The following is a 16100-nucleotide window of genomic DNA, read 5'->3' as shown; positions in this document are numbered from 1 at the left end:
TTACCATCCATGTTTTTGTGGACACACATGAATAACCCCTATACATGCAGAATGGAACAGAGAAGCTATTGCAATGAGCACACATTTACATGGCTACATGTAGTGAGAATAGACTGTTTCCAAATGCCTCATTTGGCAGCTTTTTTATTAGTCCTGTAAGTGAATCATTGGATTAAAACAACCTTAATTTATTTAAATGACATGCTTTCTGAATCTCTGAATGCAAGATGTTCAGACAGTGTATGTTTTTAGACTGGCTGCACAAATAAATTTTCCTCTTGTTCCTAAGCAAACACTTCACCAGGGGAGTTCTGCCTAAAATTACCTGGGTGTAAGTAGTTGCAGATGTGAATTGAATTTTTGAAGTGAAAGAAATTTTAGCCTAAAGGTGTTATTGAAAAGTCAGTAAAATGTGACTAATTAATTTCAGGGAAACAGTCTGAACAGGGAGATAACTCATGGTTCATGACTACAGTTTAGGTGACTGATGAGCTCTTGACAGCTTTACTTTGAGATACCAAACTGACCAAAAGTGGTTTCTCTTCCAGTCAAACCAAAAAGGTAGACTATTTGAAAAAGGTAATTGTATTGGTGAATGATGTCTCCTAATGAGGCAGCTAGAACTGATCCAAGATAAGATCCAAGAGGCACATTCTACAAAATTTTCCAGACTGGATGCTTAGTCATGTACTTGCAAGAAAAGTACTTGTGTTCCAGTCATGCTAGGCATCAGAAATTATTATTGCCTTGACTCCTAAACGCTGGTCTCCAGATTGGCCTTTAGTCATTGAGTACAGAGATGTAACTCAGACTTGCAGACAAGGATTTTGCCTGGGAGTCATACATATAAAGTATTTATAAAATAAAGCAGTAGATTATTTTAAAAAACCCCAAAAATAGTTTTTGAGAGTTGGGAATACTGAAGTCAAGGGAATTACTTGATGAATGAATTGGCTTAGAGTACTCTAAAATTTTGAAAGAAATGAAGTAAATCCATCATTCAGCCCAGATACCTGCCTTTCCAGCCATTGCTCTGAGATAACTCAACCTTGGCCATGCTTGCAGTTGCATGATCTGACAGACTGTCAGTTGACAAAGATGGCCACACTTACTCCTTGACACATATCATAACCACTGAATGTAACTGAAAATGCATGAGTGTCTTAAAAAGTATCAAGATATCATTTGTGTATTTTTCAAAATCTTGTTCATAATAATATAAAGTCATTCGAGATTTGGGGGGGGAGGGGAAGAAAGGATGCATGGCTGAAACTTGGTGAAAATATACTCATGTAAAGAAGAAAAAGACTGAGACTGTCCATGACTGAGACCTTTGGGAAAAAAAAAAAAAAAAAGCCATAAGGTATGCTGTGTCTTGAAATGTTTCTGTGCAGTTCATAAAGTTTCATGTTAATGTAGGTTGTGATGCAGGTTGTACCAGGGGAGAATGCCCTAACTTGAAATGCCTGACAAGATTTATTGCCCATCAATATCAAGCAGGGACAAAAGACCATGCTCAACTTTCATAAATGGTCTTCAACGAGTTCTCGGTTATACTAAGGAAGCTACCTGTCCCCAAGAGTATTTATCAGAGCAGAGGCTGTTGACATGGCAAGGCCGCATCGCGGCATGGTGCGGCACACTGCCCCGGGAGCAAGGCCGTGGAGTAACGCGGTGAGGCTCTGGGCAGGAGGATGCTGAGCACAGGCGGCCCGCACTGAGCGGGCAGTGGGCAGAGAGGCGCACGCACGGCTCTGCCGCGCTCACGGCAGTTCCCCCGCATCACCCTGCCCCGGCACTTCGGCTCACACCGCGCGGATCCAGCTCCGTGCCGGACCCCTGTGTTGGATCTGGCCACCTCGTATCTCCGCTGACTTGGCCACGCCCCGCCTCCGGCACAGCCCGTCCCGCTGCCTGCCGCCGCCGGTCCCGGGAGCGCGGAGCAGCGCCCGCGGGCAGCCCGGCGGCGGCGCGGGGCGGGGACTGCAGGGCCCGCTCGGTTCCCCACCCCCTTCCCCGCTTCTCGCGAGGCTTCTGCCGGCACCGGGGGCTCGGTGCGCCGGGCGCTGGGGCGGAGCGGGGCTATGGCCGCCCTGCGCTCCCTGCTGCGCTGGCGCCGCCGCTTGGGGCTCGCGCCCGGCGCTCCGCCGGCCCGGCGGCTGTGGGGCGGCGGCGGCGGCGGCGGGGCCGGGGCGGCCGGGCCGCGGCGGTGGCGGCGGGAGCTGGGCTGGGCGGCGGCGGGGGCGGCTCTCGCCGGGTTCGCGGGGTACCGGCTGTCCGAGCGGCGGCGGGAACCCTCCCGGGAGCCGGCAGCCACCGAGCCGGGCGGGGCCCGGGCGCTGCTCCCCATCCCCGTGGCGGCCGCTGCCAAGGAGACGGTGACGGTAGGTGTGTGCGCCCCCCTTCGCGGGGTGCCGGCTCTGCCGGGGCCGCTCTCCGGGAGGGCGCTCCCCGGGCTGTGGCGCAGAGGTGACCCTGCTTGGAGCCAGCCCCGGGCCGGGAGGCGAGGCAGGGCCCCAGCAGAAGCTGTCGGCCATCGGGAGAGACGGGCTGTCAGCGGAGCGCGGCCGCGGGCGCTGGCGCGCCTTGGCTGCTCCTCGGAGCGTGAGCCATGCCTTTCGCCTCCGGGGCTGTCCTAGTCGAGTCTGCCTTTATTAGAAAACGCTGGTTTGCAAATGGAACAGCTCCTGGCAGCGCAAACCCTGAGTTTCGATTTGTACTTAGGACAGTTACCTTTCTAATACAAAATTTCCTGTAGAGTGAAAGGTAACTTCCAAGTGGCAGCCTTGTGACAAATAACGGTTCTGTTCGACTAATTCAGCGAAAACACCAGTTGAGTAACCAGGGGTAACAAGAAACAGTTGGCGTTCACCTGGAAAATGAAGTTTCCTGTGATAAGGATAAACTCCTGCACCGCAGCCTATGTAATATATGGTAATCATAGGGTTGGGTTTTTTTTTTATTTAAAATGTCAAGAGCTGTGATTAGGCAGTTTGTCAGAGTGGCATCTGCTAAGAGTGGAAGTCAGTGGTGCAAATGGCCTGCTTTCTCTATGCTGAGTTCATACTGTCTTTGAGAACAGGATCTGCATAGGTATGAATATTGTTCACCCTTTTGCCCTGCATTGTCAGCTCAAAGGCAGATTCTGTTGGGGGCATCCTTTATGAAGGGAAGTTGAATCTGATATTTTTGGTTATTCGTGGTGTTGTGTCTGGAGTGTGTTACTGTGGCACAGAGGACCAAAGACAAACTGTTTCAGTTTTTCATAGTGTTTTGATTTTAAAGAACTTGACGTTGTTTTACTTAGCCAGTCTTAATGGTCAGTTTTCTTTAAAAGGAAGTATTGCTGCTGTACCTTTGAAAGTCAGTGAATTTACTTGGATGTATGGTTATGAATTTTCATACACATCGCTATAAAAGCATTGAGGTTGAAAATTAAGATCTAAGTTTATATTTTAATTAAAGTAAAACTAAAAAATAATTAGAAAATGTTATACCTATGTATACCTATTTTTTTAAATAGGTGTACATAGATATAGGCAGTAACTGTCTTGAAGTACCTTGCTCCTGTATGGCAAAGGGCTCTTAATTAATTTGGTTTTCTATTTGCAAAGCAGAAAATCTGACAGACTAACTTGAAATATGTCCACTCAGATTCTGTGAACTAAATCCAGACTGACATCTGAGAATATTAGTTTTATGTTGCAGGTTTTTATTTTTGACTGATTGGTCTAAATGTTTTCCAATTGCATGCCTATGTATTCAGGATTCCTGAAAAAATATCCTTTCAATTAAAGCCCCCCAAAAATGAGGATCAAATAGCTGTTAAATTTTTGGTTGTGGGTTCCTGTGTTGTTTTTTTTTTTATTATTCACTCTTGCTCCACAAGAGTCACTAATAAAAAAATGGCTTGGGGGGAAAGACCATAGTTTGAAAGTTAATCTAGACAGAGAACTACCATGAGTAGTTTGACCATGAGCTCCATCTGTTATCCATTTATAATTGCCCTCTAGACTTCTGATGAGCACCAACTCTTTCAATACAGATTTCTAAAACATCTCCAGAGATGGAAAAATGGATGTGAATATTGTGTTTAAATTTCATTGAATGGTCTTCATGGTATTGTATTGTAACATCCTTTGTTAGAAGGCTGAATTAATGTTGCCTGAGGGGCAGTAACGTTTTTATTCCTGATTCTAATCGAGTGCTGAGCTTTCAACTTTAATAGTGTGTAAGAGTTTAAAAAGTCTGATAACTTTGAAAGTAGAAAATTCTGTCACGAAAAGTCATAAAGGTGTCAGTCTTACTAGGATTAAGGTTGGAGCTCTTGGATCTACTGTTGAGTGTGTTTAGAGTAATCATTGGAGAGTGATAACCTGCAGCTTCTGTACAGATGAGTTTGATGGAACTGTGATGCATGTTTTGCTAGGATATTTTTGCAGTTTTATCAGGTACTGACAGGAAAGAATGATGAGGCTCAAGTATCTTGGAATCCTCTTCAGCTGCTTTTGGTTGTTTCTTTATTCCTGATGCATAAAGTCTGACACTCCTTTCTGGGGTTTTCTAGTTTCTAAAATTTCCCCAGTTCCCCATTTCATTTCTAATCTCAGGGTGCCTTTCATTCCACCGAAGCAAATCATGCATCAGCTTTTATTTTTCCTCCCTCCATCCAAGCCACACTCTTCTACTTCATCCTAATATTTTGATTAGCATGTTTCTTCCTTAATCATTCCTCTAGCAGCATGCTTTTCCCAAATGCTATTTACTTAGATGACTGGAAGCAGGAAGTGGTGCTTTGCTGTCCTTGTCTTGGTATAGAGATCTACAGCAGCTGGTCAAAGCAATTACACCAAATGTTTCTTTCATCACCCCTGGGGGACAGTATAACCACTGAAAGAGACCCCAGTACTGACAGTAAAGGGACCAGCCCTTGCAAAACCTAGAATTCTTTCCTTTAAGACAGCTGTAATATGTAATGGATTTGTATAAACTCTCTTGATAGAGAGTCTTAAAATTTTTGTAAATGTTCTGGGGAGGAAATCTATGTCCTGCCATAAATTTTCTGTCCTTTTTTAAAATCCATTCCGAAACATTAATTGAGGATGGATAATTTCATTTTTAGAAGTTAACAAAGTTATAAACTGAAGTCAGTATCACAGTGTAAAGCATTCAGATACCCAGGGTGGTTACAGCTGTCTCACCTCTAGCGTTGTAGTTAACCTTGGCCAGTAGGCACCACACACTTCCACTCCCTCCTCTTCTAGCAGTGGAATCGGAAAGAGACTTGGAAGTGTAAAAGTGAGAAAACTTGTGGGTTGAGATAGAGACAGGTTAACAAACAGAGTAAAGACCACACAAGCAAAGGAAAATAAGCCATGCAAATAAAGCAAAACAAGGAATTGATTCACTGCTTCCTGTGGGCAGGCAGGTGTTCTGCCATCCCCAGGCAAACAGGGCTCCATTACATGTAATGGAGACCTGGGAAGACAAATGCCCTGAATACATGTGTCTATTTCCTCTGTCTTCCCCAAAGCTTTTATTAGCAAGCACAATTAATGTATGGTACAAAATCTCCCTTTGGTAAGTTGGGGTCAGCTGTCCCATCTGTGTCCCCTCCTAGCTTTTTGTGCACCTCCAGATGACACAATGGTGGGACAATGTGAGAAGCAGGATGAGCCATGACACTGTGCCAGCACTGCTCAGCAACAGCTGAAACATCTCTGTTATCCACACTTTTGGTCACAAATCCAGAACATAGCACCCTACCAACTGCTGTAAAGGAAGTTAACGATCCCAGCCAAAATCAGTACAATGCCTGCTATTGAACTCCCATGAATCTTTTTTACTTCCTCAGAGGAATTTTTGTAGAAGTGTGGTAAGTGAAGTGGCCTTCTTGTTTTATTCAGGCAGCTCCAGTGGACAGCAGAATAGTTTTCTGATACTCCCAAACACTAAAAAAACAGGGGTTAGCCTAATTTACATATTGACTCTCAAAGAACAGCTGTCTTTTCTGCCAGGCCACCTGCTTCCACATAATGTTCAAATGGCCTGGGAGAGTATTTTGAGAGTTGTGCTAGTCCCAGTTACCATCCCTACAGCTGACATTTCTTTAGATCCTGTCACTGAGTTGAAATAGTGCTTGGCAGTAGTGACAAAATATTTAAGCATAAAAAGGTATAATATATATCTTGATAGTTGTTTGCTTTGCCCTACTACTGTCTTCTAGGATTTATGATCCAGGAAATTTTAAAAGGGGTCTTAGATTCCAGGACTAATAGTGATGATTACACAGATGTTCATAGGAACCTTTTTAACCGGTTCAAAAATAAGGTACATAATTTTAGACTAATGGGAAAAAAAAATGTGTTTGAGACTTGTAGCGAAACAATGTCAAAAGTGTCAAAATGATCTGCCTGTCTGTCTCTGTGTTCTGTAAAATTGTTAAGTATGAAACCTGATGAGCAACAGATTTGTGAGTTTATGTAAGGATAAGTAAGAAAATGCTGTTTGCCAAAAGTCAAGTAAGCTCTGAAATGTGTCACCAGCATAGGCTCTGTGGTGTGTCAGACTATTTGACCAGACAAAGATCATAGGATCAGTGCAGAAGTATGCTTGCTTGACCAAGCATCACACTTGAGGTGTTCTGGTGGAAAGTAAGATTTGTTGCAGAAGCAGCCTGAAGCCAAGCTCCCTACGGGATTACCTTTTCCCAGATGCTATCTGAGAATAACTCTGGACTTGAGGGCTTTATATATTACTTGGAGTGAAATCTTGGACGCTATAATAAACTGTCAGTTTTAATTCCAGGGGTGTTACCCAGAACATTTCAGAACCAAAGTAAAATCCTTCACTCAGAGCTCCTCGTTTTGTGTCTGAAGGTTTTAGTGAAGACTGGGAGAGCTTTGCTAGCAGACAGCTCCTTTAAAGTTTAGGAGATGGTTATGCAGAGCAAGAATCTGTTTGAAAGAACTGTTGTTTTGATAGAATGACAGGAGAAATTAATATTTGTCTTCTAGTTCCTTACTTCCAGAAGTTCAGTGTCATTCGCAAAACTTACTAAAATGGTCTTGGACATACCAATGTTTCATCTTTGTCCTCCTAAGAGCCTTCTATGTAATCATGTTGTCATTATGTAAAGGCAGTGAACTCCAGGCCTCTACTTATTTTTTGGGGATATGTTCTGATATATCTTTAGATTCCTAAATCATCTTCCTTCAGAGATGATTTAGGAATCTAAAGAAGGGCAAGGAGAGACAGAGACTGCGCACTTCACATTTCTTGAAGGCACATTAATTTCCAGGAGAGGAAAGCTGTATACCTCGGGTGTTTCCAAAGGGTTTTCCCCTAGTATCTCAGCAGTACTGTCAAACTCCCTCTTTGTGAAAATATTCAAAGGGTTGAGTGTTTTCGTAGCAGCACATTTCTAAGTGCATTACCTCATGTATTTCCATCTCTGTGAAATAAAGAACAAGACTTTACCTCCAAAAAGTAAGGGAAGCTCCCCTAGGGAGGAGGCTCTCCTGCCTGCTCAAAGAGGATGCTGTTCCAAAAGATGCGAAAGCATCACTTTTCCAAAAGCCACTTGCAGCAAATGCTATTTCATAAGTATTGAGCATTTCATACTGTAGGGCAGTTGCCAAATGAAGATGGTTTGCTCTTTGGCTGATCCCATCTGAAGTTCCTTATCAGCATAATCCTGAGAAGGATACTGCTTGTCAGCTGTGGTGAGAGCCATGCTGAACGACAAGGAAGGGTTTACCTTTTACTTTATTTCTGTCTTCCTCATGATGTTAAAAAAGGATGGTGCATGTTTGGAATGGACAGATGCAGCTACTAGTGTGTTTTGGTGTTGCATGCAGTGAAACATATGAACATATGGAGCTGGATGTACATACTAAGGCTTCTTGAAGTACTGCTATAGGTGAAGTGGGTCCCCTGTGAAACTAGTCAAGAACTGATACATCAGTTACATTGCTACCCCAAGAATTTCCTGTGCCAGAGTTATATCTGAACGTGGCCCTTTTTACAGCATTTTAAACACATTCCAGCTTCCTATGCTTGTAAATACTTTAATAAAGTCCTTATCTGAGTGAAGCAGGATCAACTAACAGAATTGTTGGCTGTACTACATCTAAGTAGTCTGCTAGAAATACAACTTCAGTAAGCATCAAAACAATTTTGTCTACTTTGGGATTTTCCCACACCAGGAACCTGACGGTTAACCTTTTGGCCACCCAGCATGAAAACAGAATTGTGCTACTTTTATCTACATGGGAGCATATTAAATAAGCCTGAAGTCAAATATAAACGAAGGAAGTTAGGAACAGCGTTGCTTTGAAAACCTTTTTATTTTAATAATTTGCACAGATTCTCATTGATGGAAGACAGATTACTTTGCAAACAAAAAATTCAAAGAAAGCTACTCACTTGAAATAAATTAAACTACTGTAGCAAACATATTTTTGACTGCAAGCAAAATGTATCTTTAGTAGTAAAAGTTGGCTTCTTTAGCTAAAATAGACTCTCCTTTATCTCAGTTGGAAAAAGCAAGAGAACACTGATTTGACTTGGAATAAAGTTGTGAGATTTTATGTGATACTGTTGGAGCTTTTTGGCTCACATGCACATACAGAGTGTATATTTTTAACTATTTGTTCTGCAAAAAATTTTTCATTTTTTGTGGATATTCTGAGAATCTGGTAATTGGAGGAGGTTTCTCTGGGTTTCAGCAATGGATTCTTGTAGATTGCTTCTGCAGAGCTTGTAGACATCAAATTTTTAATTTCCAAAAATCCTGAATCTGGCATTTAAGCCTACCTCTATGAGAAAACTAGATATTTTGTCACAGAATAAAACTTACTTATTACTGACCTAATGTTACACAAGACTCACACTTGACAAAGAACATTTCTTTTGTGTTTTTTTAATAAAAAACAGTAATCAGATACTGCTTTATCTTCTGCACTTTACTCCCAGTGAATTTGGACCATATTATTGCCATTTTTTGATATTTTCAGATAGTTCACTGTCATAACTGCTGCAAAGTTTTAGCTATTTCAATGTCACAATGTGCCCTGTGTTAGGCCTTGCATTGTGTTCTGACAATGTAAAGTTATTGCATGGGTTTCACTGGAAGGCCATACCAGTTAATTTATGTTATACCAAATTCTAAAAGGAAATGTTTCTGAGGTAAGACAGCCAGTAAATGAACATGGCACATGGGACCAGAAATAGATTAGCTGTGCTTCAAGGAACTTCAGGGAGTGCATGGAGACCTTTGGTGAGAACACCAGATTTTTAGGGCATTTTGACTTTTCTCTATTGATAGACACAACACATGAACGATGAACCCAAAATGGGAATGGGTTTTGAACAATGAATTTTCTTGATAAAAAGTCTAGATTTTCTTCAAGTTTTTGCTGTGAATCGAGGGAGAAAATACTGCCAAGTGTCACTCTGAAGAGGTTCTGTAAGGAATGCTTTCAAAGTTGATTGACTTAAAAATGTCAAAAACCCTCCTCTAAAGGACTACTGCTTTGTGACACACGTGGTGGTATTATTACAAGTAGAGCTTTAGGTGACCCTCTTTAAATACAATACTTGCAGAAATAGTTTTTAGTAATTATATTAATTAATTTAGTATTTTATCATTAAAACATTGTAGTGAGAAAGCATTATCATCATATTTTCATTTTTATAATAAATTTGAAACTTTTGAGGCCTTTCCCAGATGTTTTAGGCTATTTGTAATATTGACAAATGCCTGTAATATTTATAAGATTGACAATGACAACACACCCAACTGAAGAATAATACTCTCCCTTCAGAGAAGTATCCTTCCAAATAGCCACTTGGACTTCAATTTAATTTCTACTTACCTTGTTTCAATAAAAAATGTTTCCCTCAGTTTCCTTTGTTCAAGTGTGGTTTGTATATAATTTTTGAATCTTTTAAATCCATTTTAGAAAGGGCATTGAAATATCCTCCATGGGGGAATTAGGGGTGTGTATATGCAATTCTGCGTTAGGGATCAGCAGGAATATAGACCAAGATAATTTTTTCTCTTCAGCTGATTTAAACATCCAGAACAGGTGCTGTGTTCTCTCTGCAGTCCTTCTGCAAGAGTATGGCACAGGAGGATGGGGTAAAGTGTGGAGCAACAGGGTACCAGAGTTTGAGGAAGGAAGGGCAGAAGGATGATAACAGTAATTTGTTTCTTTACAGCTGTTAACACTTAAATTTTTTTGAGAATAGGGAAAAGATGATATATCGTTCATGAGTTCTTATAAGTTTCAGTCCTGCCTCTTTTTGTTTACTTGTCGAGTTGCGAAGTTGAAAGGGTGGAAAGTTTGTCTATCAGCTGGATTCTTGGTTTTACCAGGTCAGTGTACATGTGCAGGTAAACCAGAGATAAGCAGCTATGCCTGAAATTAAGGTAAAACTGCTGTTAGAAGATTTGTGACTTTCTGTGTGATGGAAATGGGCGGGTCTGTTTTTTAAAAGACAGAGAATTGTAACATGATACAAGATCATAGTAATTAGTAGACATGATTGCCGAGAGGATTAGTAAACATCTAGCATAAAAAAATCTACCTTCACTTGTTTGTCAGAGAGATGTGCTTTCATGAAAATACTTGCTAATCACAGAGAGATTTAGTCTGGATAAGCTTTTGAAACTTTAAATAGAAATCGGAAACTTAGTGAATCTTGTTCACTCCTTCACCAACAGTACCTTCCCTGAGGTATTTAACACCAACTTTGTGTGTCTTGTTCACAGAATCATAGAAAGGTTTGGAAAGGACCTTAAAGATCATCTTGTTCCCAACCCCGCCCCCTGCCATGGAGAGGGATAGTTTCCATTAGACCAGGCTGCTCAGAGCCCTGTCCAACCTGGCCTGGAACACTTCCAGGGCATCCACAGCTTCTCTGGGCAACTTGTGCCACAATCTGACCACCATTCTTTTCTTCTCAGTACAGAATATCTTCCTAGGATCTAATCTTATTCCACCCTCTTTCAGTATAAACCCATTCTCCCTTGTCCCATCTCTACTTGCCCATGTAAAAAGTCCCTCTCCAGCTCTGTAGGTCCTGGTAGGATGCTCTAAGGTCTCTCTGGCTTCCTTCAGGCTGGACAGTTCCAACTCTCTCAGCCTGTACTCTCTGGAGATGTGCCCGTTGTGTCCATTGCTACAGTAAGATTGCCCAAGATGGGCATAAATGTGAAGTAATGAAGTAAATCAATCAAGAGCAATTGTTGGTGTCACTAAGATTTTCATACTTGGCTCACTGCATTATCATTTGCAAATGTTGATAATGGATGCTTCATTATGTGTTGAGATCAATTTCTTAAATGAGTGCCTGAAGAAGTGCAGATTGAGGTAATACTTTAGAATGTCCTGTTTTTTAATTAGAATATTTGTTACTTCCCAGTAATTACAGCTTTTATACAAGAGAAAATGTTCTGTATGATACATAAATTATTCAGCATAATAGAAGCAATAAAGCTCTGAAAAGAAATTTTGATAAAAAATAATATTATTTCCAAAGAAAATTTTATTTGTCGGTTTGCTGATTATGTGCCTGGAGTCTTCTGTAGCCAAACTTTGCTTTTATTTGGGCATTTAGTGTATGTACCAGTGATCCAATATGTATTAAACCTTGTTTATGTTTATTTAAATTCATGTTGGATCAATAGCCGAAATAAGTTGTTTTGATTCTTTCAGATAAAACCACCAAGTTCAAAATAAATGGTGTTTTTACTCCTTGGAATAAAACAGTGCTTAAGCCCCTCACTTGAAGTAGGTGAAGCTTGCTGCTGGAACAGGTGGTATTTTCTTTTTCCATAATCTGTAAGCTCCTTTGGCCTAGGTTTTGAAACAAATAACTGTTTTCATGGGGTAGACCCAGGCATCTATCTGGCTTAAAAATAACACCACCAATAGAAAAGTTCTCAGTCAGAGAGGTTCCCTTATCCAGTTTGATGCTTGGAAAAGCAAACATAAAGCACCAGAGCAAGGTCATGCAGGTATTGGGCCTCTAGGGAGGTACTCCTCTTTGTGGGGGCAGGCAGTATTCATATCAGGTTATCATGATTTTGAGCATGAAATACTGGCATTGCTATTTAGTCAGAGGGAAACTAGATTGAAAAACGAGGCAGAAATTAAGGCTTTGCAGACCTGAGTACTGACATGCATAAATTTTAAGCATGTCTTTAAAGTTCCATGTTTGCAGCATGTTATTTTATACTTGTAGTAGCATAGAGTCCTTAAGATAATATTGAAATATGTGTCTGAGAATTTAGCAAATATTTTTCTGAGCGTCTCGAGCGAAATATTAAGCAGTAGTACCTGAGACAGTGAGAATTTCTTGAGAGCAAAGAATCTCAACATGCTCTCTAAAAACTGACAGTGATCAAAACGAAAATGATATTTGAGAGTTACATTCTCTAGAGATTTCTGTAATTGTGTATGATTGATTATGACTGATTACAGTTTATTATACATACAATGTGTGTAATATGGCCTGGAAGCTGATTCTTTTCTGAAAATTGACTTTGCAGAAATATTGCTTTATTACTCATGTTTACAACCTGACTGTATTCACGAGCATGTTTCTAATAGTCATAAAATAACATACATTTCAAAAAAAGGAGATAGATTATTAAACTTCAAATACAGGGATAATCAGTTGTGTCACTACAAGTTCTATCAAAACAACTGACTTGTGTATTTCCCACATGAATGCATAGCTTGAATGCCACTGGACTGCTGAAGGATCAGAAAGACCAAATATTCAAACAGTGAGATAGGACAGAAATATTTTGTCTTGCATGTGGGTACGTTAGAAAAGAATTCTGCTTCTTTCTGTCATTTTAAAATGACTTTGTAGGTCTGGCTATTAGACTGGTTTTTTCTACCTGTATTTAATTCGGTAATCATTTGAAAATTATAAAAAACATGAAGCTTGGGTTTAGAGCTGCTTCTCGGGCAGAAGCGCAGAATATTTGTAGAGCAGTCTACTGAAAATTAAATTATTGTATCGACCTTTCTCTTAATCTTACTTTCTATGACAGGTTTGTCTGTTGACACAAAACATTTTCACACATACACACATGGAGCAATGATTTCAAAAGAGCTAGAGACAGTCCAGAAAGAGAAATACACAGTCAATAGTCTCTCGTCCTTATAGAAGGCTGATTGAAATGTCCTAGATAAGGTATTAAGTAGTAAGACTCCCCTATAAAACGTTTTTTTTTCCAGATAGAAAGTGTTTGACCTCTTCTAGATGCATTAATTTTTGATGTTTCTCTTCTACAAATCTAATTTAATCTCCTAATTACAACTGAGGCTATTAAATTTTGACTGCAGTAGTCTCACCAATGTTTTGGGTTTTTTTAAGGATATGGTTTGAAAAGCTGAAGAAAAGTGAGCCCAGATCTTTGACTACGCAGTATAAATGGGTTTTTGCTTCTAATTGCTGAAATCTGTAATCTATTCTTAGAAGGGTTTTGGAAAACCAATTTGTGTTTCTGTTTGAGAACAGTTATCTCTTAGTGGACAGCCACTGCAGACATCTTACAACTTATGTTTGGGTTTAGACGCCTCTCTGAAAAATAAAGTGCACTTGTCTGTTTTCTTAGTTGTTAAAAGAAAACATAATATTAGTTAAATTGTGTGTTCCTTACAAACAATTTTAGGAATATTAGGAGAATTTTAGGAATACTGTACTAAATGACAGGAATAATGAGCAAGTTGGGAGATTTCGTTGATAAGATGTTGCATTCCTATTTCAACATAATGGGAGAAGTTACTTATGTGTTTGCTTTTCCTTCTAGGAATCAGTTTGGGTTTGGTTTGATAATTACATTTTCTTCAAGATAATGATTCCACAGAGGAGCTTGCCTCATTATGGTCTAAAAAGAGTTTTCAGATAGCAGTAGCATATTTTCTGTTAAAGATTTGGCAGTGCCACAGAAAGATGTGAGAATTTAGAGCATTTACAGTTTTGTACTACCAAGTTTACATTTAAATCAGCTGGATGGGAAATATACCAGAAACTCCTGACATAGACTCTTGTGATATTTGAACTTTATGCTGTATTATACTTTTGTAACTCCCTGGAATTATAGTTATGCTCTTCTTTAGTTCCCACAGATATGGTAGCTTTATACTGGAGTATATTATGGAGGCCTATTACTCTCAACTGCTGCCCTCTATATTAAGAATCAATTTAGAAAAAGTATTACTCTGTTCCCTTCTGAAACTATCAGAAAACTGAAATAGTTTTGGCAGAGTTGTTTGAAGTCTGCCTGCTGAAACTACAATGATTTCCTTGAGTTAAGGTTCCCCTTCTTCTATGATTCAGGAGCTGAAATTCTCTTTAACTTTTTTCTTCTGAGGTTGGGTAGTAGCACCAATTTCAATACACAAAGATTGCTAAAGTTGTAGAAGACTGAAAATGATAGCAGTGAAATCCCGATTGTAGTTTCAGCTCTTACCATAGAAAAATACTTGGATATGTTTGACTTGATGAGTTATCACTTTGACAGTTACAGTTCCTTTATGGTGAATGTGGCAATTGTAAATCAGAACCTTTATCATAGATTGAAACTGTGTCCTCCTGTCTTTGAAGGTTACAGACAACAGATCAGACCTGGAAGATTTACACCTTTATGCAACTCCACGGGAGCAAAGGTTTCGTCAGTTTGCCAGTCTGGAATTTGAGGGACAGCTATACATGACTCCACATGACTTCATCCAGGCTGTTACCAGTGATGAACCCAAACGTAAGCAGGAGATTTATAATGCTAAAACTGCTAGGGAAAATGTCTGTGGTGCATGTTATTTTTCCATTTGCTTTTGATTCCTGCTTCTGTTCCTGATTGTAGTAAAAACGTACTGCATCTTCAGAATTTTAATTGTGTCCAAACGCATACAAACAGTATCCTGATTGTTTCTAGATTGTAAACATCTCTATGCTAGTTAAACATTCTTGTCTTAAAGGTTGAAAACAGCTCAATAGTCATGAAAGATGGCAATGTAATTTGTGCCATTTGCATTGACACAGTTTCTTTCTGAGCAGGTCTGTATTGCTGCACAACTCTTGCTTCCTGTTTTGTGTAGTTTCTCTGTAAGCAGGCAACCATACGCATTCTCTAAAAGACTAAAGATAAGATATAACATAACTATATCATGGCTTTCTAAATAACATGCTTTGAGTCAGAGTTTTAGTCCCCCAGGAATCAGTTTTCTACGCTTAAACATTGCCAGTGTTAGTACAATGTGTTAATTAATGAAAAAGTAACTATCAACTTTAGGTCATTTATTGTAAAATCTTTGCTTTCATTATCAAAGAGTGACTAAATAGTAAGGTGATCCCTTTCTGCTCTAGTTTGATTTCCTGGCCCTCAGGCTTGCAGTGTATTGGTAGCAGTACAGAACTTCTGGAGAATTGGAATATCTTTGCTCAGGTGTGACATGTATAATCACCCACCTTAAGTTTTCTTAAAATTCTGTGCAGATGTTGGATTTTTCCCTTTTGTTCTGTTAACAGTAATGAAACAAGAGGAAAGAATTCATGGCACATCAGTGATCAAAACTTCTGTAACTTTTGAATAAAGATATAATCTCATTGTAACAACGAAGACAGAAGATAGAGCTTAGATGGTGAAAACTTGCAAAACTTTGAAACTCTTACCAGAAAGCAATTTTTTTTTTTGCTTTGCAGTTAAAAGAGAGGAAGCAGATTGCTTATCACACAAGTTAATACAAATACACATCAGCACTTTTTATCTATTTCCTCTGCTCAGAACTTCAATTCTTCCCTTTTTTGTTAGTGTGGAGTTGGGTTTCACCATGTATGGTCATGAAACGTTTGTGCTATATGTACTGGACATCATTAAAACATTTTGGTTTAACTCTGTTTTATGACAATTTGATTGGCTAGACCACACTATATGTATGGTTTGCTATTAAGATTTTTCCATGCTGATGAATTTTCTGCTTCCTCCTCTCACAAAGCAAGTATTTAGATTTTAAAAACGAAACAAAACCAAAAATCATTAAGCTCATAAGGACATTCTGTTTATCTCATGGAAAAGG

General features: G+C 39.8%; 1 protein-coding gene across 6 annotated transcripts in view; it reads left to right on the top strand.

Annotated features, from left to right (window-relative positions):
* Positions 1-2084: 2084 nt before the first annotated feature.
* Positions 2085-16100, top strand: part of MICU3 (mitochondrial calcium uptake family member 3) — a 51982-nt gene continuing 37966 nt past the window's right edge. For all 6 annotated transcript variants that reach the window (XM_050973921.1, XM_050973917.1, XM_050973919.1 and 3 more), the window contains exons 1-2: positions 2085-2384; positions 14632-14785. In XM_050973921.1, coding sequence (XP_050829878.1) covers positions 2085-2384; positions 14632-14785 — 454 coding nt within the window. The remainder of the gene's footprint in view (positions 2385-14631; positions 14786-16100) is intronic.

The sequence above is a fragment of the Serinus canaria genome, chromosome 4 (genome assembly GCF_022539315.1).
Source record: "Serinus canaria isolate serCan28SL12 chromosome 4, serCan2020, whole genome shotgun sequence".
In the NCBI taxonomy this organism is placed as follows: Eukaryota; Metazoa; Chordata; class Aves; order Passeriformes; family Fringillidae; genus Serinus; species Serinus canaria.
This window is presented reverse-complemented; position numbering and strand designations above follow the sequence as displayed.